General features: G+C 36.9%; 1 protein-coding gene across 3 annotated transcripts in view; it reads left to right on the top strand.

Moving 5' to 3' along the window:
- The window catches only part of SPINK5 (serine peptidase inhibitor, Kazal type 5), a 70060-nt gene extending 49539 nt beyond the window's left edge, over positions 1–20521 (top strand). For 2 of the 3 annotated variants that reach the window (XM_014548884.1, XM_005877644.2), the window contains 15 exons: positions 6–69; positions 2320–2447; positions 3869–3965; positions 5613–5740; positions 6633–6705; positions 7387–7514; positions 7948–8026; positions 10085–10212; positions 11011–11083; positions 11775–11864; positions 11969–12096; positions 12913–13012; positions 14428–14558; positions 16983–17073; positions 20221–20521. In XM_014548884.1, coding sequence (XP_014404370.1) covers positions 6–69; positions 2320–2447; positions 3869–3965; positions 5613–5740; positions 6633–6705; positions 7387–7514; positions 7948–8026; positions 10085–10212; positions 11011–11083; positions 11775–11864; positions 11969–12096; positions 12913–13012; positions 14428–14558; positions 16983–17073; positions 20221–20229 — 1447 coding nt within the window. In that variant the 3' untranslated portion in view covers positions 20230–20521. The remainder of the gene's footprint in view (positions 1–5; positions 70–2319; positions 2448–3868; positions 3966–5612; positions 5741–6632; positions 6706–7386; positions 7515–7947; positions 8027–10084; positions 10213–11010; positions 11084–11774; positions 11865–11968; positions 12097–12912; positions 13013–14427; positions 14559–16982; positions 17074–20220) is intronic. The other variant, XM_014548883.1, reaches the window with a different exon arrangement.
- Positions 20522–21019: the final 498 nt, after the last annotated feature.

Raw genomic sequence — 21019 nt, 5'->3', positions numbered from 1 at the left:
TATAGCCAGCAAGAAGCAAAAGAAAAGGAAGCTGAATCCAGAACAAAAGTTAAGAGAGAAACCGAAAAGGTAACTGTCCTGGAGTATTCAGACCTGGAGTGAAAGAATGAGGTTTTGTAGTTTCTCTTTAAAAATAATTCATGAAATTACTGAAGCCTGTGTGAGAGAACTCGAGGTTCATTTAGTCCCGGGTTAACAAAATTATCTTAGAGGGCCAGAAAGTAGATATTTTATATAGTGGTTGTTCAGTCTCTGTCACAGAGACTCTAGTTGCTATTGTAGCTCTAAAGCAAATGGGCATGGATGTGTTCCAATAAAACTTTCTTTGCAAAAACACTGGTGGGCCAGATTTGCTCCCTGGCCATAGTTTTACTTGCAAACTCCCAATTTAACTTATAACCATATTTTTAAGTGACGATTTAAAGCAAATAGAAGTACTTGCTTAGAAACCTAATGGGAATATTGATGTCAGAATCCATGTCTTCATATTTCAGAGTTTTTACAATTGAAACATGGAAACAGTGGAATTCAAACCGGGCTCCCTGATACCGATCTAGCATTATTTCTAACACACCATGCAGTTTTAGATGGCCACATTTGTCAAACTGGGTTTGTTTCTTGCTTTACCCTTAAATATTTCTGGTGCCAGTAGTTTGGGGAAAAATGGAAAAGCAACTTTACCAAATAATATTTTCTTGAATTAAAGGAATGATTCCAGTTAGATTTTTTCCAATTTGGGGGTTATTTTTTCCCCCCATCAAAAACTATTGACATTAAAAGTAATTTCTAAACAAAAGTATCACACTTGGAATTCTGCAAGATTGTTTTGTTTACAATTTTATTTCCCACAATTGTGGGTCTGGATTTAAAAATAATATGATATGCTCATCTGATTCACTTTTCAATATTTGCAAGAGAAAGTTCTTCAGAATCAGACTATTTCATATTAGCTACTACTTACAAACTGTCCTCTCATACCACATTTCTTTTCATAACTATGACCAGTTAGGAAATCTGGCAGCGAACCTTAAAGCAGAGTTGGGAGAAAAACTCAATTTTGTCCTCATTGAGTTTCAATTTGAACTTAAAGATGCAAACAAACAAATAAAGCCCCTCAAAGTCAATCCTAAGTGCTACTCTATGATCTTAAATGATTTCTTACTCTCTATTAATTCCTCATATAATTCTGGAGCAAACATTTACTGAGTACTTCCGAGATGTCAGTCATGTGTATTATCTCATGTTATTCTCTCAACAACCCATGACATATATGGAATACTTAATGCATATTGGTCTTTATTATTTTAACCAAGTGGAATACACTTCCGTTTTATAGATGAGGTAACTGCGGCACAGAGAGGCACCCCCCATCTGAGGTCTCTCGATGGCAGACTGGAATTGTAATTAACAGTATGGTGTAGCTGTCAAAACGTTAGTGCCTGTCCAGACACACCTGGAATATTATATTAGATTCTTTAGGAAAGGGGAGGAGTTCAGAATGAGAAATGGTACCGATGATTGAAACAGAACGACTGAATATCTGGCATGTTTAGCTCTTGGAGGAGAACACAGGGAGAAGGACAAGGAAGGTTTCTCCAAACATGTGAAGAGAATTGTTCTCAGTTTCTCTGAGGAAGTAAAATACTTGGACTTTGTTTACTGGTCTAACGAAACATACTCATCTTAATTGCAATGACATCTTAGAAGAATCAAACCTAAGATTAGGGATCCTATAGGATTTACTATTTTGTAAGATTCCCCAAAAGTAGCACTATGGCTAATTTGTTGGAACAATCTAATAGAAATTTTGGAATCAACTATATGGAAGGTAATGGACTCCTTATTGCTGCAGGTATTCCAGTGCAAATAGGTAACTTCTTGGCAGGCATGATATAAAGGGGATTGAGATATAGTATGGATGGTTGGACCAGATAAACTTTGAAGTTCTATCTAAACCCATTTTTTTTTTATTCTATGATGTGTTCAGTGCTTTGTGTATTATTTTTTATTATAACAGAGATGGACAATAAAACCCAGAGTAAGAAATGTGACCAGTCCTCAGAGACCCACTTTATTAAAAGATTACTGCTTGTTTGTGATTGCAACTTCAGTCTGAATTCAGGGGCTAAATCTCAAGGGGGGGAAAAAAGATATACCACCTTTTAAGTCCTGTGTGCTTAGTAGGAATTGAGCAAAACAATTGCCAGAAAAAAAATCCTTAGGTCATTTTCTCTTTTTTTTTAGGAAGCACTTAGTAGGAACCCAACAAAGTAATTTCCAAGAAAATACCCAAGCTCTTACCTTTTCTTCTCCTTCTAGGATACATGCGGTGAATTTCGGAGCCTTTTGCAAAATGGAAATCTCTTTTGCACACGAGAAAATGATCCCGTGCGTGGTCCAGATGGCAAGACCCATGGCAACAAGTGTGCCATGTGTAAATCAGTCTTGTGAGTACACAGAGGAAGCCCCTGCTGTGGGTCAGCAGAGCTGGGGAGGCAAAGAGCTGGGGAGATAATAAGTATTGCAATTCTAGAAATAGACAATATATTAGATTGTTATTATATTCTCTGGGTGGAGCCTATCAATAGATCACAACATTTGTCTCGATAGAATTGTTAGTCCTTTGCTATCATTGGATCCCTTCTCTGGATTAATTTTTTAATTTCCTCTGGGAAGAAAACATACCAATTTAAAAGCAATCTAACTCCTCTATCTATACTTTTGAAAATACCACATTTTCAAGAAATGAAAATTAGCTCTTTACACAATGTTTGGAAGTACAACTAAATTATTTCTTATTCAACAGTCATTTACTGAACATCTACAATGTATAATGTGTATAATGGTTATACAAAGATGAATGAAAGAGTCTTTCGAGAAATCATATAGTTCATTAGACATTAGACATGGGCATTAGTTAACATAATACACTGCTAAATGACAAATGAGGTAGACAGTATGTTATACTACTTCAGGGAAGGGAAAGTTAATAGCTTTATTCAGCTATAGAACTTCACCTTAAATTTGGATAATATGAGGACAGGAGTGAAAAGAATATGAGCAAAAGAAGGGAACAGCATAGGTAAAGATCTAAAATTAAGAAAACTGTCATATGTACAGTAAAGTACAAGTTTTTAAATTTAGTTAATACTTAGCCACTTCACCAGCTTTGAATGCCAGATCAAGGATTTTTTAGTCTATCCTATATAGAGTGGAAAGGCTGCTAAAATTTTAGGTAGTAGATGAATATGATTCCTTTAAGAAGATTCATATGTCGGCAGTATAAAGGAGAATAACAGAAGGGAGGGACTAAAATTAAGAAGACTCCAGGTGGTAGTAGGGGTTCGCAGAGACCCAGTGTAAAGTCACTAGAGCACGGGAAGTAGGATAGAAGGTGAGCGGGATCAGCATGGGAGACACTGAAGGTGAAATCATTGTTATGTGGCAACAGCTATCTGAGCCGACCATGAGGGAGCAGTGAGAGGTGATTCCAGCGTTTTGTTCTTCATGGAAGGGAGAGAATCCAAGAGGAAGAACACATTTGGTAAAGAAGATAGTTATTTTTGGACCTCTTAAATATGAAGTGTTTGAGAGAAATACCTGGAGATTCAGTGAGCCTTTATGAAATGCTAATTAATTACTCACCTGGTCTCGTTTGTGATTTGTAAACATTGGTTTCCTTCTATGGCAATGAGGACTCTGCATAATTCATCTTTTTATTTTCAAAGAAGGCCTGCAACATAGTAGATGTTCAATAAGTGCTGGTGAATTCTGTACCAATCTAATTTGACCAAAGGATGAGAAAGGCATAGGCATGCACTCCACTCTGTAATCTGTTATCCCCTGTCTCCCACTTTCTAATTTCCAGCCAGAAAGAAGATGAAGAAAGAAAGAGAAAAGAAGCAGAAAAGCAGAGAATTGCTACAGAGCATGATTCCAACGGTGGTGGTGGAGGGAAAGCTCAGGTGAGAGATTCCTCTAATTTCATAACCAGGGTGAGCTCAACTCATTGACAGTAGGACCATGGCAAAGGCTGTGGTACAAAGTGAATGTGTGTAGTGCTGAGTGTGAAGATGTCCTTGGAAGAACAGTGGGTCGTCCCCTTAAAACTTTAGGGTAACACCTCAGCAATTTTTAGTCTCTCCAGGGCTCATTGTGTCCTCTTTAAACCTGGCTGGAATAATTAATGTGATGGCCTTATCCCAGTCTCCTGGCTTCTCTTTCTACAGACTAGCTCTCATGTCAGTATGGATCACAGGAGAGAACATGGTGTAAACGTGGTTTCCCATCAGTGTCACATGCTCTTCGTTTTCTTTTATTTTTCTTGCTTTCCCTGAATGCAGTCACTTTGTTGAGGTATATTTTCTGTTGGTCCAAGGCAGCATAATATGGTGAAAGAGCATAGGTTTTGGGATCAGATAATTTGGGGCAGTGTTCGGCAAACTGCGGCTCGGCAAACTGCGGCTCGCGAGCCACATGCGGCTCTTTGGCCCCTCCAGTGTGGCTCTTCCACAAAATACCGACTTCTGCGCATGGGCCACGAAGTTTCAATCGCACTGTACATGCGCACCCGCACGTGGTATTTTGTGGAAGAGCCACACTCAAGGGGCCAAAGAGCCGCAGTTTGCCGACCACTGATTTGGGGCACAACTCTGCCCCTTTCACTTAAGACTTGTGAAGCATTCGATCAGTTACTTCATCTCACTGATCTCTAGTGTCCCTGACTTAGCAGTACTCTTATAGAGATAATATGAAATAATTTAGGCAAGTGTTTAGCATATTTCCTGAGATATTCTTAAATGTCAGCATGACGGCGTTGCATATAAGCCCTCGCCTTGAGTGTGTGAACACCATTTCATAAGATTATAGCCACCCTATTGCTCTCCTTACAACCTTGGGATATCAAGACCATTTCTTTGCTTCTAGATCTGACACAGGCCCAATATCTGCCTTTGACCAATGTTGGCATTTTTGTTTTTCAGTCTTTTCTCCTTTAGAAGGCTGCGTTCTCATTCTCAAGCAATAGACATATAAAGAAGCTTTGTCTGTCTTCTCCATAATTTGCTCAAGTATATCTTCCTTGGCATTTTGCATAACTTTATGCTTTCTCCCAGCATTTCATTTTCCTTCCTACAGCAGAGGTCAGCAACTTTTTCAAAGTCCAGATAGTAAATATTTTGGGCATTGTGGGTTATATGGTCGCCGTTACAATGTTCAACTCTGACATTGTTGTGGAAAAGCAGCCATAAATAATATCTAGAATGAATGAGGGTATTTCAAATTTTATACATAAAACATTATGTATAGGCAACAGGACAGATTAGTTCTGTAGGTTATGTAATTGCTGACCCTTGATCTAAGCTGTTAAATTTCACCAACTTTGTATTTTCCTGTGTGGAACAGTAAAAGCAGCAAAATTAGGCATGACAACTGACCATCATAGGATATGAGTGGCCCCAGCCCACTTTTTCCTGTAGATAGCAATCCTAGATCTTATATTCCATGTAAGAGAAGGTTGCCAAGAACATTTCTTACTCAGATTATTTAACAAATTTAATAACAATACAACAGACCATGTAAACCAGAAGACCTGTTCTCTTCTCTCTTTTTAGGACCAATGTGCTGAGTTTAAGGATAATATGAAAAATGGAAAACTCAGCTGTACCCGGGAGAGTGATCCCGTGCGTGATGCTAGTGGCAAAACATACAACAATAAGTGTTCCATGTGTAAAGAGATACTGTGAGTACTTCCATTAACAGGCATGTCTGAAAGATAGCCACATAGTCCTCCTGAATGAATGCCTAGTTCCCTACATGAAAACTATTCTTTTTGCTAATTCCAAAATATTATTTCTCCTGCTTCCCCTAAGAAATGATAAGAGGTTAAAAAACATGATCCTAAGGTATTCCTCAATCTTCTATCATGGGCTCCATACTTTAAAAAAATAACATTATAATAAGTTGACCTACAAATCAAGATAGCAGAATGATGAGTTAATGGGGAATTAAAAATTACAACTTATGAAAAGGTGAAATAACTGAGGAAGCTGGCCTTTGAGACCTGAAACTTGCTTTAAATATCTGAAGGGTTAATATCAGAAAGATGTAATGAGTCAGCAGGCTTATTCTGTGTTGTCCTGAAAATGTGAAATAAGACTAAAGGATGGAAATTACAGGGAGATATATTTGGACATAAATAAAGGAGACTTTAAAATTACTTGAGTTGATCTACCTAGAATATCTACCTGTGATGAAGAAGCTTTTTTAAAAATGTTTTTATTGATGTTACAGAGAGAGGATGGTAGAGGGATAGAGAGATAAAAACATCGATGAGAGAGAAACATCAATCAGCTGCCTCCTGTGCACCCCCTACTGGGGATGGATCGAGCCTGCAAGTTGGGCATGTGCCATAACTGGGAATCGAACTGGGGACCTCTTGGTTCATGGGTCGACGCTCAACTACTGAGCCATACCAGCCAGACAAGGAAGCTTCTTAATAACCCAGCTGGCTGTCCATGATGGGGACATGCAGAGACATTCTCTGTTCAGGAAGAGATCTAGGATACATAACCTCTAAGGGGCCTTTGAAACCTGGGCACATGTTAACAAGATGACTCTTGACTCTTTTCTAGGGAAAAACATGCAGATGGAAAAAATACGTATTCTGGCTATAGAGCAAATGGGACTGAATCAGCATCAGGAAAGGTGAGTCATTTACTTGGTTTTGGCAAGAATGGTCTTTCTGTAAGTCAACATTTGACTATCAAAAATATGGAAAGAAGGTGTCATTGTTGCCAACCTAGATCTTGCCCTTAGATCAGAAGCCATCATTAATGTAAATATCACTGGCAACTTGTTCAGTGTGGAAATTTAACATCAAATGGAAATCTTTCAGTCTTATCCTTTACAAAGCACTTTTATACATAGTAGTTTATTTAATTCTCTCAATAGCCTAGTAAAATTTTGAGTCAAAATCTTCAGTTGTTGTTGTTGTTGTTCTTCTTCTTCTTCTTCTTCTTCTTCTTCTTCTTCTTCTTCTTCTTCTTCTTCTTCTTCTTCTTCTTCTTCTTCTTCTCCTCCTCCTCCTCCCCCTCCTCCTCCCAAATACAAGCAAGAGTTTATTTAGAAAGTCATAGAGGTAAGAGAAGTGAGCCATGGAAGAAGTGAGCCAGCAGAGCTGCATGGGCTCAGGGAACAAGTTACAGAGGCAAAAGAAAGGCCATTGGAACTTACAAGAAAGAGAGAAACAAGGAAAACATGCCTGAGGGGAAGGGAAAGGCATGGGCATGCTCCATAGAGAGAGCCGCCCAAATCTTCAGATTTCAAAGCCCAGTCAAATACTGTATGAAAACAGTCATTCCTAATGTAGTCTTCCCTTCTTTTCAGGATCCCTGTGATGAATTTAGAGGCCAAATGATAAATGGACAACTTCTCTGCACCCGAGAAAATGATCCTGTCCGTGATTCAGATGGCAAGACACATGGCAATAAGTGTGCAATGTGTAAGGAAAAACTGTGAGTATTTTTTTTTTAAATGGGCCTTTAAAATAGAACCAGAGTAATGGAAGCATCAAACAGACTGTCCTACCTATGAGGGAAGACAGGGGTGGGGGAGGTGAGAAGGGAGGGGATAAGAGATCAACCAAAGGACTTGTATGCATGCATATGAGCACAACCAATGGACACAGACGAGGGAGAGAGGATGAGAGCATGTGCTGGGGGTGGGGGCGGCTGGGGAGAGGTCAATGAGGGAAAAGGAGACTTATGAAATATTTAAAACAATAAAGAATTTAAGTTAAAAAAATGGGCCTTTAATTGTGAGTCTTAAAATATAATGATCATTTCTCAGCAATTTGAGAAAATGACACATTTTTAAAGACAGATCTAGTAATTAATGAGGTGGTTGTTCACTTTGGTTGAAATGTTTCTTTCCATTCTTTTCTTCTAGGGAAAGGGAAGCAGCTGAAAGAAAAAAGAAAGAAGACAATGACAGGCAAAACACGTCAGAAAGGAGCAATGAAAAACAGGTAATATATGTTAATACTTAAATCTGGATGGTTGTTTGTATGGTTAATTTATCCAACAAATATTTATGAAATGTCTTCCTCTGTTGTAGTCATTATAACTATAATAATGGTAAACAAGAAAGACATGGCCATGTTGTGCAAAGAAATAGCATGCTCATCAATGCCCTAAGAGCACCTCTGATGCAATTACGGCAATCTGTAGGGCCAGTGACAGTTGTCAAACTATTGTTGCTTTCAAGTAAATTTCTTTTCTGAAGTTTTAAAACAAAAACAAAATAACCAAGCAAATAGATACCCAAGTTACAAATAAGAAAGCATGTATCATTGGAGCTCATGATGATAAATTCTTGACTTGGCATTACAGTGCCATCTTGTGTTCAGTTTTGTTTAACACATGATGTCAATGCTTTACAACACCTACATAATATATGACACAGCTCACTCTCTGCTAACCCATTTATGAGCTCCAATTAGAAGAGTAAAATTTCCCCAGGAAGGTTTTCCCATTAATGAGGCAACTTTTCATTGTCTATACTGACTAAACAAAATGAAACTTAATAGTAGTTATCATTTTAAAAATATGTTGGGAATATCTGCTATGCATTTTGGTAAATGAATGGTTTTGTGAAAAGGCTTTATTGTACAACTTCGATTGTATCTACTGGCCATTTATTCTACTTGTAATCCTGGTCAATTTTTTTCAATTACTTGTTATCTATTTTAAGAATGGCAAACAAAAAATTCTCTCTCTGTATGTATAAGTAGAAAATGTCCAGATATTGTGTGCATGTGTGGCAAAAAGAGAGCTGTGGAATAAGCAAAGTGAAATAAGCTTTACAAAGCATTTGCATTATCATGTTTAAACCAACCCCAAATCTGTGCAGTGGCTGGTATTTTTCCAGTTTTACAGTTCAGAAAAACTCAGAGAAGGTAACTACAGACAGATAATAAATGGAAGATCCAGACATTGCACCCATAAAGCAAAGGTTGCAATACAGAAGATGAATGCTATTATAAACATATATGTATTGGTATGCTGGGCACTTGGAAAGGGAAATCATTCTAGTAGCTTTTAAAAATGATAGCTGTGAGGCATTTAATATGTTACTCAGATATTGAATTCCAGAAAAAATTTTAAATGCTCAGCAAAAGCAGGTCTAGAGTTGTCTATGGACATCACAATTTAAAGAAAGAAAGATAACTGTAATCTAAATTACTAGCAGTATTTGTAAGGTAATCTTTCCATATATCTACTTTGGCTCTTTGCACTTAACAGAAGTCCAAGAAAAACTTCTATAGATGTCCAAAACTTCTATAGATGTTTCCACAGAGGCAAGATCCTGTGGACCCAGTTCCATTGGTTTCTTTTTAGGAACAAAATAGTTTCATCTTCTCACAGATCTATAGGAGTTTCATTTTCTGCCAGGTAAAAGCAGTGAAGAAAAGGAAAACAGTGTGGTTGTGAGCAAGTTTTTATCACAAATCCAGCATTGACTTTAGTTACTTTTTCTCTCCAAGCCTTACTTTTCTCATCTGTAAAATGGGAATAATGCCGTTTATTGTGTAGGGTTTTTATGACAACTAAAGGAAATCCATCAGAGCACCCAACAAAGTACCTGGAATATAATGCAGATTTGATTAAATTTTTTGTTATTGAGGAACAAAGCTAAAAGTTTATATCTTAGTATGTTTTGCCCAAAGAGCATCTTTTAGTTCATTTTGGGGTTATTTTTTCTGTGTGGAGTAATGGGTACAGTTGTAGAGAGACAGGTTTTGGGCTCAGCCTAATAGAAAACTGCATAAAAATGGTATGGGCTGCTTTAGAAGGCAAATTCCATTGAGGAAAGACAGTTATTTGAGAGGGATGTTGTGGAGAGGATCCTAACTTCCTGCACATATATTGAACTAAGTGTCTTTAAAACATGTTCCATTTCTAAAATTTCATTTTCTCTAGATATTTTCCTCCCTCAAGTGTTTTGAGTTTAGACCTTACCAACCAATTCTGTTTTCAGTTCTTCAGACCAGACTATTAACATCTTGCTTTGCTCCTTTTGGCAGGACCAGTGCCATGAATTCCGGAGCATGTTGAGAGATGGAAAGCTCATCTGCACCAGAGAAAACGACCCCGTCCGAGGTCCATATGGGAAGATGCACGTCAACAAGTGTGCAATGTGTCAGAGCATCTTGTACGTGAGGAGGTTTATTGATGAGTTTGATGTGTTGTGCCTGATAGCCAAAGAAACCCAACCAGTTCCTAAGTTAAAACTTTAGGCACTTAGAATCACATGTGACAAATGTAACAGCTCCTCACTTGAGAAGAGGACAATAAGTTTACAGAGCGCTTTCACAAGACATTCATTTTGATGTTGAGCAGCGTAATTATACCTGGAGCATGTGGGATAGGAGGGAGAGCTAGTGGATTGTGCCCAAATTATTGGCTTTCAAAGAGGAAGCTTATCAGCTAAGTAACGTGGGACAGGCCAATTCACTTTACAGAGCCTCAGCTCCTCCTGTATGTGAAGGGAACAATAATTTCCCAATACAGTTTTTATAGGTATTTGAGGAGATAATATTAAACATGTTTATAAACTTTAAGCACTAAAACTATATAATGAACAATCAATACTGAAGAGTTTAGTTGTGCTTTAATTAGAAAAGTCAAAAGGAGAAATGAAGCAACTCTCTATATGAAACCCATAAATAGATTCTACTAGGGGAAAAGAGTAATGGCCTAAGAGGATCATGTGATTCTGACAGCATAGTAATTGGATTGAGGAAAGTTGAAAGCATTGCCATAAATTGTGAAAATTCCAAAAAGCAGAACTCATTAGTAAAAAACAAACAAACATACAAAACTATTTTAGATATTTTTGAAACATGAGAAAACTCTTGGATTTGTTAATGTTTAGAACTGGAGAAATACTTGGTTTAAAAAATTCACTAATAATCCTGGAAAAACTACCCTATCCTTTTTTATTCTGCAGTGACCGAGAAGCCAGTGACAGAAAAAAGAATGATGAAGAAAAATCACACAACAAAACTTCAAATGATAAAAAGGTTATTTCTTTAAAAATATGAAGAAAACTATTTTACTTTTCATCCTCAGATCTTGAATTCTACTCCAGTGTTGGGATAATGAAGATGCTAATGTTTTACCTCAAAGAAAGTTGATTTTGCCCATATTGTCACTTTGGGCATAATAAGATTTTTTTTCTGGCTCTGAGGTTTCATGTTTTTCTCAGTTTTGTAGAGAATTCTCCTACAGTGTGTCATTACTTTAGTCTCTTATCTTGGGAGAAATGTGGGTTGAAAAATAAAGGGTGAAATCCTTTTCCTCCTTCCCTGCATGCTTTTCTCTGACACTAAATGTGAAAGGAGGCTTCAGGTGGCTTGCTGACATTGATTTAACAGCGCAGGTAATACTATCTAATCGCAAAGCCTCCCCTTTTGTCCTTGATTTCTTTTTTCTGTTTTCTCCAGATGATTTTCTCAGCATCAACAAATCAATAGCGTGCATGCATGATGCTGCCTTTTCTTGTTTGCTTTTCAAGACTCCGAAGAAGACATCGCCATTCAGCCCTTTAACAGTGATAATCAATCCCATTTGTAGAATTAAATTCCTATGAGAATGTCCTTTGGCCAAGGGTACACCTCATGTGGAAAATAGGGGAAAGGAAGGATGGAAGGAGAGGACATGAGAGACCAGAAGGTCTATCAAGCATTGTTTTATGTTTCCTTGCATTTGCAGGACCAGTGCAAAGAGGTTCAGAAAGGAACAGAGAATGGAAAGTCGGGGCAGTCTGGGCATTCCTTGGCCTCCATTGCCAGGATAAGTGCAGTGAGTCTGAGCCCAGAGCCAAGAGAGGACCTCCTCAAACCCGGTGTGAGAAAACCACCAAGCTAAAGGGAAACAGCCACGTTCACTTCTTTCTCATTTTCCAGGACGAGTGTGCTAACTTCCGGGGGTACCTAAGGAATGACGAACTCCTTTGCACTCGGGAGAATGACCCTGTGCGTGGTGCTGATGGAAAGTTGTATAAGAACAAGTGCTACATGTGCAGAACTGTCTTGTGAGTAAGGGTACCCTCTGACCCCTTCAGCATGTGGAGGAACTGTATTTGTAGAAACTGCTGTTTAAATAAATATGGGCTCATGAACCTTGAGGTCCTTAAACTACGTTTTTAGATTCAAGACCCTTAATTTGACAACACCTGATATAGGAGGAAGAATGCTTGGATTTGGAGACAAGAAATCCAGATGTAAGATCTAACCATGATATTTACTAGCTGTCACTTAAAGTTTTTTTTCATCTCTCAGGATCATAATTACAAGAAATTATTTCAGAGTTTTGTTCCAAATTAGATCAGACTCAAAAGAGAAATATATATATATAAATATATATTTATGCCTCCAAATATATAAAGTCAATCTCCAAGGCTAAGGAATTTGTTTTTGAGAAAGGGTTTCTAAGTTATTCTGATGGACAACCATATTTGGGGACCAATGTGCGTGATAGATAATGGTAACAATGATCACAATTATTACCATCATCATCATCAGTATTCATTTAGCTCTTTGTAGAATTTTTTTTTTGAGGAAGGAATTACCAATACTACCTTTTTTTATGTTCTAGAAAATCTAAGCTCAAGGAATTTAAGCAATGTGTCTAAGGTCACACATCTATTACGTGATAAGAGCTCTAACCCAGAGCCCTGCTGTACTTTCCTTAACATGTCAACCTGGTCACTCTCTATGTTCTGTGCTTTGAACAGAATATTCTATGGTTTCATCCTATTTTATTAGAATTGCTTAACTTCCCACTGGAAGTTATAGGAGCTAATTTTTGTAGACATATCTTTTAAATTACTTTTTATTTTCTTTTTTAGTCAAAAAGAAGCTTTGGAAAGGGCAAGACTTCAAGAAAGGCCATCCCAACCTAGATCTTCCAGTGAAGAAGACAGCCCAGATTCCCCCAAATCTTCTCTGGTAAGAATGACTCTTTCAGGAAAGCTACTTATTAATTTAATTTGCATATTAGTGGGGATGTGTTGCCACTGGCCCCCTGTAGATCTCATTTCCATAGAAAGGCCAGGGAAGGGCTGATTCAGTACAGCCTCCAGTCCTTTTGCCCATTTTGTCACTTGTGATTTCAATAATGACTTTATTAATTCAAGAAAAATAGGACTTATAACTTTCCCTTAACTCAATGCAAGAACTGTTATGACTTGTTAGTCTATACTTTCATTATCATTCACTTCACAGCATTTCTATAGTCTGATTACTTTGAGTCATAAGTTATATAAAAGCGTGTTATTTAATTTCTGATTACCTAGAGACCTTATCACTGTCACATTTATTATCAGTATTATCCCACTGAGATCATAAACTTACATTTTATGACTTTAATTCTTTGAAATGTATTTACACTTGTTTAACAGCCCAGTAAAAGGTTTATGTGATAATAATTTCATATGTACTTGAAAAGAATGTGTAGTCTGTAGTTGTTGGATATAGATATCTATGAATATCACTAAAGTTAAACTGGGTAATTTTGTTTTTCAAATATTCTATATCTTATTTCTTTTTGGCTATGCTATCAATTACTGAAAGAAGTATGTCTTCTATAATTCTATTTTTAAGTTTCATTTTTCCTATTTTCTTGAATTAATAAAGTTATTATTGAAATCACACTTCTAAAAGACTACAAAGAACAAATATGTTCCCTCTTCTACATGAAAGATATATCTTTAATTTTGGGAGATATACTGACAATTATCATATACTGAGCCCTTATTGTGTGCCAAACACTGTGTTATGCATGCGTTTAAATGCATTATCAGATTTGATCCCCTAAAACACCAATATGAGACAAGAGCTATTATTATTCATGCTGTTCAGATGAGAAATGAAGGCTCAGAGAAGTGAAGTAAACCTTTCCTCCAGTTTAGTGGCAGAGCTGGGACTCAATAGCCCATGCAATTAACTAGTATTTGCCTCTGATTAGTATTTTCCTTCCTAGATTGCATATAACCAGTGCCTTCATTTAAGATAAAATAATATTATTTTTTGCATGATTACCATCCTAGAATCCTTACTATGGATATGTCTCATTTATTTGTGCCCAATATCACGTAGAGTTTTGGCTTTCTTGTAGCTTTGTTCTTCCTTATGTCTTGATTTAGCTACTTATCCTCCCTAGTCTAAAGAAGCCAAATCCGGGAGGTTAAATTTATGTGATAATGGTATGAAATAAATAATGTGAGTTTGTTTGACCTATGTGACAGCTTCTTTACTAGTCATGTATTCAAATGCGATGGAGGAAATCAAGGGGACTTTCCCCAGCTCATCCCTCTTGCGTGCCATGGAGCAAAGCAAATCTGATTTATGTTTTGCTTGTTCAGGATTCTGAGATGTGCAAACACTATAGAGTATTGCCCAAGATGGGTTACCTTTGCCCAAAGAATTTACAGCCTGTCTGTGGTGATGATGGCCAGACATACAACAATCCGTGCATGCTCTGTCATGAAAACCTGTAAGTATACAAGTCTCACCATCATATCTTCTAGTCTAGAAGCTCTTGTCTATAGTGTTTCCCATGGCAGTGAATGGATAGCAATTTGAGGTGTGCTGCAACCAGATGACTAATCATTGCAGTTCAAATCACATTTTGTGATCATCATCATCTAAAATAAAGGAGAATTGATGTTATCCCTTTATTGAAATTGGTTATATATTTTACTGAGTGAAAGAGAAAGGAAAAAAGTGGTGGGGTTACAACAATTAGAGAAAATCTCTATAAGCTCGTGTATACTTACAGGAGTCACCCATCCTTTGTCTAAGAGAAAAAGTTGAAAATCATTGCTAAACAGAGTTAGCCCTTATCGCTTCTCGGCCTTTTGGCTAAGATCAAGTGCAGAGTTAGCCCAGCCTATAATCACTAATGGGCCTTATGACTACCTGATAGTCACAGATTTCCCATCCTCTCTAAATCTTCTTCTTGGAGCAGGAAGTGTTATCATGCAAAAGAAAGCTCACTGGAGCAAATGGCAGACCTGGTGTCGGCTTTGGCTTTCAAGATTTGTAACTATCTGTGCATCTGTGGGCCTATTATCTCATCATTATGAGATTCAGCTGCTTCATTGGAGAAGAGGAAACAGTTCTTTGAGTCAACTGACTTTACAGGGCTTTTGCAAAGAATTATTATTTTAAATTAAATACAAAGGATTTGTTTTAAGACTGCATATATTGGAGGTAGCTTTGTTATTGTTTTTCTGCTCAATTGCTATCTGACCCTCACCTCCATCCATATTCCTAACCTTTTCCCAGCCTCCATTTGACTAGCTTTAAATGAGAGCATGGTGATAAATGTTAACTTTTCCCCCTCACTTTTCCAGATTTACATGACAATCTATGGGTATTCTGTCCTTCTCAGGACACTATAAGCAAGGTCCAGAATAGGAGGATGGGCCCGATATCCTGCTTTTCAATTATAGAGAAATATTTGAAATTACATTTATGTTAAGTCAGATAACTCATAAAAGAAAAATCTACTCTACACTTCATATACTTAGAATAAAATCTGAATATAAGAGCTTTATATGATCTCATATCTGCAGACTAGGCACTTTCACATTCACCCCTCTCTGAATCCTCACTACCTGTCATGAAGTGGTGATAGCTTCATTGTAAAGAGCGTGAATCTGAAGCTCAGAGAGTACAGGTAATTTGTTTAAAGTCACATAGCTAGGAAGCAGATCAGACAGGATTTTAACCTTGTTGCTTTGGGGATAATACAGTTTTCTTTCTGCTACACTGCTGTTATATGCCAGGCAGTACTTCCTTTAAAAATTGGAGGTCAAAAATTCCTTTGATAATATGAAGAGAGTTAGCACTTTTCAGAAGAGAAAAGAAAATGATGTGACATTAACAATTTTTATGCATATCATCTATGGACACATTGATCTCTTGAAGTCCATCCATGGGTCTTACAGAGTTTTAAGAATTAAGGAATCTCTGTTTAAGGGATGAATACAACCATTCAGGAATTTGTTACTATATAATGCCTTATCTTTAGCCCAGAAATTCTTCAATTTCTCTTTACTGTAAATGTAGCCAATGTTCTTCAAACATTCTATTAACTATATAAACCCATAACAAGTGGATTTCTATTTCAAGGAACTTTATAGTGAGAAATCCCAATGATAAAAATATTAATAAAAGCATGTTTCAGGAAGGATTGTTTAGCTAAAGATAATAGAAACTGGGAGTATATATTATGAAGAGAAAATTTAGGCTATCCCAGGCAAAACAAAACAGTATTGGTTTCTGTTGTCTTAGAGTAATCTAGAGGGAAGCAGTTTCAACCTGAGAATGCCCAAAGACAAAATGAACTGTCTTGTTAGACAGTAAATTTCTCATCACCAGTAGATATTTGATATGTAATATTTCTTAAGAGGCCTTAAAAGTCATATCCTTTAAGTCTTTCTAATTCTAAAATACCGACTATATGATTAAGTCTTGTTATACTTTATAAAATATATTTATATATCTACATCCTCTATCTATTTTATATGTTTATATAAATACATTTATATGAAATATATTTTATAATCCTCAAGTCACATTATCAGTATTCAATAAAGTCTAATTTCTCTCTGGGATCCCATTTCCCTATCTGTAAAATAATGGCTTTTGGACTAAATGATCTCTAAGTGTATTTCTAAAATTCAACAACTCTGAGTATATTGTGATTGAAATGTGACAGAATAGATCCAGGGGTGGGAAAAAAAAGCTGGAGCTAAGTGAGAAGAGAGATGATGCCTACTAGAAAAGAGCTGAATGCAGATCCCAGGACCTGCCCCTGATTTCAGTTTGGGTTTGATGCTCAAATATCACCCACATTAATCCTTGTTGTTTTCCTTTCCCCATCTCTGAAAATTACTCTGTTCTGTTTTAGAATACGCCAAACTAATACACGCATACGCAGCGAAGGGCCGTGTGAGAAGAATAGCACCCCAGAAACAACACCTCTCAGCGTGCCAGCATCTGTAAGTACATTGGCATCCATGATTGCGGTTTTTAGAGCCAGTTGATGAAGATAATTAAGTAATTGCTGAAATATGTGGGAATAATAACGTAGTAGTTAACATTTAAAAATGTTTCCTGGGATCCTTAATAGATTTTTTTAGTAGCGATGTTCCTAACAACAGTTTCCCAGAGTAGGTTTTCTTTTATGTGGTCTACAATAAAAAATGAGACAGAGACCAAAAGAGGTCAGATAGCAACAGAACTGGATTTAAACCATTTCTCTGTAACCCCCATATCCTTGCATTTTACATCGGATTAAATGATCTTCCCTAATGAAAAGTTGACCTTTTCATTTAAAGTCTTACAAGGATGTTTTGACACACATTATTGAGTTTGACATTCTCCCTGGTGCTTTCATTTGAGGAATCTCTTCCTTTAGCAAGATGATATGTAACTTGGGGGAAGGGGAACTGAGAATATTCAAATAAGATAAATTTTTTTTTGTTACCAGATAAATATGGACTCAAATTCCAGTTTTTGATGGTCTTCATATATGAGACCTTTTGCAAATCACATAAATATTTAAACCAGCAATTTTCAGCTACTGTGGCAGAAGAATTTTTAAAACATGCAACACCTGACTATGTATTCAGGGGCACTGACCTCTTTTCCTTTAGATTGTCAAATCAAAAAATGACAACAGCCAACACCACAATGGCCATCCGGTGTGAAAGAATCAAAATTATACCTAAATTTTTGTCAGATTAGCAAAAGATATATATTTTAGTATGCTGCAGAATTTTACTAATTAGTTTATGTGTGCCAGGAGATGAAAAAGGTTAAAATCACTGATTGAAACAAAAGATCTTACTGAGTTACTGAAAGTATTCAAGAAGTGCTGACTTTTAAGCATTTGGCACAGTGTCTACAAATTCATGGCATTTATTGTTATTATCACTATTATTATTATGCCTAAGAGACCAAAGTATGAATTTAGAGAAACATACCCTGGCGCCGTGCTTATTTTTAATCACTTTAAGTGAATTCTCTCTTAATAGATTTATATTTGATATTCACAAAAAATTTAATTAAAATAAACAATATTTAATGAATAAATAATTATTTATTTTTATCCACATTGTTATTTTACTCCCTTCCATAGCCAGCTTTGGCAATATGGAGTTGGAAACTGTTCTGCCACATTTGAGAATCTTAAGTAACACTACATGAGACCATACTCAAAAGAACTACTCAGTGATGCTTGATATGGGAAACTGGAAAAACAGGAGCTATAAGCTGTTTCTGCTCTCATACTAACAGCTGGAAGGCAGGTAGAATAGGTGGAGCATGGGCTGAAATCAGAACATTTTAATTTCTTATTTGGGCTTGAGAAAGCCATCTGTCTACTCTGGGTCTTTACATGTCTATAAAGAGAGGGTTTAAATTTTTGCTCCACTCCCCATATTGTGTTGGCTCTCTTGTTACATATAAACTCTTAGTGATTTGCCCCTCATTTTATTGACGGACATACACACCTGGTCACATATATTCTAGAACAGGAAGGGAGAAATAATCTTTATATAAATTTTATAGGCTACACCTTAGGCACACCTTCTCATTTAAACAACTTGACAAAAACTGCTTTAGGGGGAAGTTGCCATAGGAGCATACGATAAGATGTATTTGATCAAATAATGAAGAATCTTGCCAGGCTAAGCACAACAGGTTTGTAAGGGAGTTCCTTCCTTTCATTTTTGGGTGTATTCTTTCCACCAGAGGTATATATCAGGCATTATTAATGACAGGAATTATTTATGGTGTTAGCTGATGGATCAAGTCATTAGAACAAAAGGTGTCCTGGGTGTGATTTCAGTTCCCTCTATGATTCAGTGCTGTGATTTTGGGATCACCAAGGTGGTATGGGTGGGTCATGGCTCAGCATTGCTCTGATAACTACTCTGGATTCATATTCAAGAAGTTGGAACCTATTGCCTGACCATTGTTCCTGGGTAGAAGATAATCTAAGAGAACCTGGACTCCCAAGAATGGAATAAAAGGCTTTTCTGGAAAAATAGATTGAAGTTCCTGGAACCCATACTTTTGCTTACTATCTAATAAGGACTTTCTATTATACAGTAATTGCTAACATGAATGTAACCCTTTAGAGTTACATTCACAATGGCCCTGTAATTAGGGCAGAGATCATTATCTTTCCCATTTTATAGAAAATCATCATGCATGAAATCCTGCAATTTATCAGGGTTATTCAGTATTATGTCTTGAGTCCAATGTAGATCTTCTAACTTTACTTCTTATGTTCTGCCACCATCCTTTAAGTTCAGGAGAGTCTAAGCACCTGGGACTCTGGAGAAGGCATTATCTCAATTAAATAAAAATTAGCTACTTTGGAAGGAAATTACTATGTTAAGGAAAATACCAATACTATTTTCTGTGGTGAATAAGCAATGCGTCTCAATTTAATGACAAAGATTTTCAAGGATTTAGCAAGACCATAGCTTGAGATTTTCAAACCAAAGGAAGTCTCACAATTTTAATTTCAATGTGAAAGTTTAAATGGAGGTTTGAGTTTGGAATGATAGGGCTACTAGGGCTCTAGGTGGTAATGTATAGTTATATGGAAGATTCCCTGAGGCACTTGCCCCCTTTTAAAAAAATTTGTGTTGATTTAATGTTTTAAATGTTGATTTAAAGAGTATATGAATATTGGATGCATCAGACAAGAAAGATTAGCTGGTTGTATTCTCATGGCCTAAGACAAACAGTGAGTAAAACATTAGTGTTAGAGGAATTGGATTTAAGTTCTGACCAAATGTGTGACTTTGGGAAGTCACTAAACTTCTCTGAAGCTCAGTTTCCTCCTCTGTGAAAAATGTCAATAGCACCTATCTCTTTGCATGAGGGTCACATGTAATAGAGAGTAGACTTTATTTCTGCATCCACCTCAACAGGGAGTTTGTACTAGGTGCTCAATAAAGGCTCATTGAGTCAATTGAATAAAATGTGAAAGTGATTTTAAATTGTGAGTCCTTGATAGAGTGCAGGAATCTATGGATTTCTTTGATTATGGTACAGCTATAAATGTACAACCCTCATTTTTACAACATCTCTGAATTTCTTCCATCTAACCTCCCCATCTTCTCTTCTAGGTCAAATGATGTGAGGATTGGTGAAAGCCATGAGGGACCATTTATATCTTGATTCTGAATTGCCTACCTTCACCATCTGTATATACAAAGAATTCTTCAGAGCTCGTCTTATTTACTGTAGAAAACAATAGAGACTGTTGGGGGAATGGACTCACTGACTTCCAGTCTTCTCCATCTCTTTCCTCCTAGATTCTGTGATCAGAGGGCACAGAGACATCCCCACCCAGTCTGTGCTCTGCAGACCCCTGATCACAATGCTGTCTGTCCAATTACTTGTTCAATAAAAGTAAACCCAGCAGAACACCCTTTTCGGGATTTCTTTGCCACTGACAAATAGGAAATTGTTTTTTACAGAAGTTGAATAAACTCTACCCTTTTGTCTGGCTAAGCCCATTGGTGAACAGAAATTGCTCACTTTTTTTCTGATTCAAGTTGTTGTCACAGTTGGAAACAGAGGTGGGGAGGTATGGGCTCCCAGGCAGCCAGCAGCGATATAAAGTCAACCAACTATGAATCAACCTCACCTTTACTGTCTGTCACTTTACCAGCTCCCCTATCTGGCATCTCTATTTCTGTGAATAGTATAATTACCTCTCAGTGAATAGGCCCCAGTAATTTTTCACATCTAATCTTGTTGCCTCTTGACAATGAATGTCTATATCAGGGCCTTGGTTGCATATTCTGGGAGAAGACAGGAAATGAGAGTTCCCAATGTATGTATTTCTCTAGAGCAGCACTGTCCAATAGAAATATGAGTCACATATATCATTTCAAATTTTCTCATAGCTGTAAACCAAAA

This window comes from Myotis brandtii, unplaced genomic scaffold (genome assembly GCF_000412655.1).
Source record: "Myotis brandtii unplaced genomic scaffold, ASM41265v1 scaffold524, whole genome shotgun sequence".
NCBI classification, from domain to species: domain Eukaryota; kingdom Metazoa; phylum Chordata; class Mammalia; order Chiroptera; family Vespertilionidae; genus Myotis; species Myotis brandtii.
Note: the sequence above shows the minus strand (reverse complement) of the source record. Positions and strands in the feature narration are given on the sequence as shown.